Genomic DNA, 2,605 nt, shown 5'->3' on the forward strand with positions numbered 1-2,605 from the left:
TCAATCAACCCAGACTTGTTTATGATTGGCTACTACTCAATCATTATTTACATAATGGAAGAAAAACAAGATCCTGCTTCGGGACAAAGTCCTGGTTGGCTGCCGCAACGGAAACTGTCAGAAAGACTTTCATACCCGCATTTGCGATGCGTAGGTGGTTTTAGTCCTGCTGTAACTGTCCTGGAACTGATGATAAATAATCATGGAAGCTAAGTTAAAGAAAGAGTTGGGGACAACCATGCTGAAATCAGCTGGTCATGCTGGAGGTGGATGCATCAGCGAAGGACAGAGTTATCATACTGACACTGGGAAAGTGTTTGTAAAGATAAATCACAAGAGTGAGGTATTTGTCATTGTTAGTTTTTCATTTTCTTTAACTGTTGTGTCATTCAGTTCATGATCGGCTTTCAGCGTGTGTTCAACTCGGGACTTAAGTGAATAGGACATGATCCAGCAGCTGCACCACACTACTGTCCGTGGACTTTGTGTAGATGTTGTGGAGTGGAGAACAATGCAAAAAATTCACATTTACTGAAGCTTGTGTTTACCAGACCGTGTTGTCCTGTCTTTAAATTATCCAGGCCAAACTGATGTTTGATGGAGAAATGGCCAGTCTGGAGGCTATTGTAAAGACAGAAACCGTGAAAGTCCCCAAGCCCATGAAGGTGATTGAGCTTGACACAGGAGGCTCTGTATTTGTGATGGAACATCTGGACATGAACAGTCTTAGCAAGTAAGAGAGCTCTTGACTACATTTTTTTTCTTTAGTGCAGTTTAAAGCAGAATTTGGGCAGATGAATTTAGTTTTAGAAACACTGAGCAAAATATTTTTCCAATGACATACTTTATTTTTAAACACAATGAGCAGGTACTCAAAACAGCTAGGAGAGAAGATGGCAGATCTGCATCTTCACAACAAGAAACAACTGGAAAAATTAAATAAAGAGCAACAGACAGTGGGTAATTCAGTTTAACTTCATTTTAGGATGCCACAATGTGGATAATACGCACACACACCAATGAATAATAATGAACTGTGTCATATTTAAGGTAAAAAGTTTGTGATTACTGTTTATTAATATTACGGCTATATATGCAGGAAAAGGAACGGGGCAGTCAGATGTGGCTGCTGTTGAAAAATTTGGCTTCCATGTAACTACATGCTGTGGATATCTGCCACAGGTAAAGCCAATGTATATGTGTCTATATACTGTGTCTGCATTCTAGGGGAAGGTGTACAGTATTGATGTCTCTAAGTTGTGTTACAAATGTTTGGTCTCCAAATCTTCAAGATGTTAAAGTGAATTTCAGCAGCATCACAGTTTTTTCTCTTTCTTACCTCTCCAGGACAATCAATGGCAGGGTGACTGGGTGCCATTCTACACCCAGCAGAGGCTACAGCACCAGCTTAACATGGTGGAGAAATCGTATGGAGACAGGGAGACCAGAGAACTATGGGCTGAGTTACAGGTGCAACCTCCCTTTGATCCTGTTTGAAATTAAACATATTTTGCACAAGACATTATGATTGTATCAGCATTGTAATGTGCATGTTGTGTCTCTTATTTCCAGCTGAAGATCCCTCAGTTCTTCAAAGATGTGGAGATAGTCCCCGCTCTCCTACATGGAGATTTATGGGGAGGAAACGTGGCAGAGTGTGCAGACGGCCCAGTCATCTTCGATCCTGCATCCTTCTACGGCCACTCTGAGTTTGAGTTGGGTATTGCCGGGATGTTTGGTGGCTTCAACAGTGCTTTTTACTCTGCATACCACAGCAAGATTCCCCAAGCACCAGGATTTGCAAAGAGGAACCAGCTTTACCAACTCTTCCACTACCTGAATCACTGGAACCACTTTGGTGGTGGTTACAAAGGTTCTTCCATAAGAGTTATGAAGACCCTGCTGAAATAAACACACTCACAGGCACTCTTAGAAAGCATTGCAGTCTTAAATTGAAGTATTATGCGATTTTGCTTATTTGACCAAAAACAGTGTGTGAAGACACTAAACAACACATCTAACACTTTAATGTCTTCTGTACTGTGTAGAAAATACTGACCTAACATAGCAAAAACAGTTGCATCCTGCCAGCTCATTTGACACTGTCCTGCTTCCTAATATTTAAAACAGAATCTGCAAATAAATTCTGTATTTTGCACAAGGTGTTACAGTGAATTAAGTGTAGTTTGTTTATAGACATAAATTAAACAAAACTTGCAAATCAGAAGTCTGTACTACACACCAATGACTCAACTTAAAAATTATTGTTTTTTTATTTATTTATGTTAATATTGAGGAATCCTTTATAAGCAGGTAGAACAAACCAGAATCTGACTTTCACTATGGATGCAATGTTTTATATTTTATCTGCATTATAGTAGAATGGCTACGAATGGAATAAAGGTTGGCATACTAACTACATCTACAAAATATCCCTGTATAACAGTGAGTCATTGCAAGCCCTTGTTGTGCATGGTATAACCAGTATTAAATCCTAAGCGAATCCATTGTGTTTTTCCAGACCTGCTGAATTTGTTATTTATCTAGTGTGAAAACCTTTACACACTAGATTTACACACCTTAATTCCCTGTGAATGGAGGCATG

At 39.4% G+C, this 2,605-nt stretch overlaps 1 protein-coding gene across 1 annotated transcript; it reads left to right on the forward strand.

Annotated features, from left to right (window-relative positions):
- Window positions 1-103: 103 nt before the first annotated feature.
- fn3krp (fructosamine 3 kinase related protein) lies at window positions 104-2,507 on the forward strand. Its single transcript, XM_084925783.1, has 6 exons — window positions 104-343; window positions 582-733; window positions 869-960; window positions 1,100-1,182; window positions 1,348-1,470; window positions 1,573-2,507. Exons 1-6 carry the CDS (start codon window positions 203-205, stop codon window positions 1,909-1,911), a joined length of 930 nt encoding a protein of 309 aa, XP_084781909.1. The 5' UTR covers window positions 104-202; the 3' UTR covers window positions 1,912-2,507.
- Window positions 2,508-2,605: the final 98 nt, after the last annotated feature.

The sequence above is a fragment of the Perissodus microlepis genome, chromosome 4 (assembly GCF_051167445.1).
Source record: "Perissodus microlepis isolate ML-2025 ecotype Zambia chromosome 4, ASM5116744v1, whole genome shotgun sequence".
NCBI lineage: Eukaryota > Metazoa > Chordata > Actinopteri > Cichliformes > Cichlidae > Perissodus > Perissodus microlepis.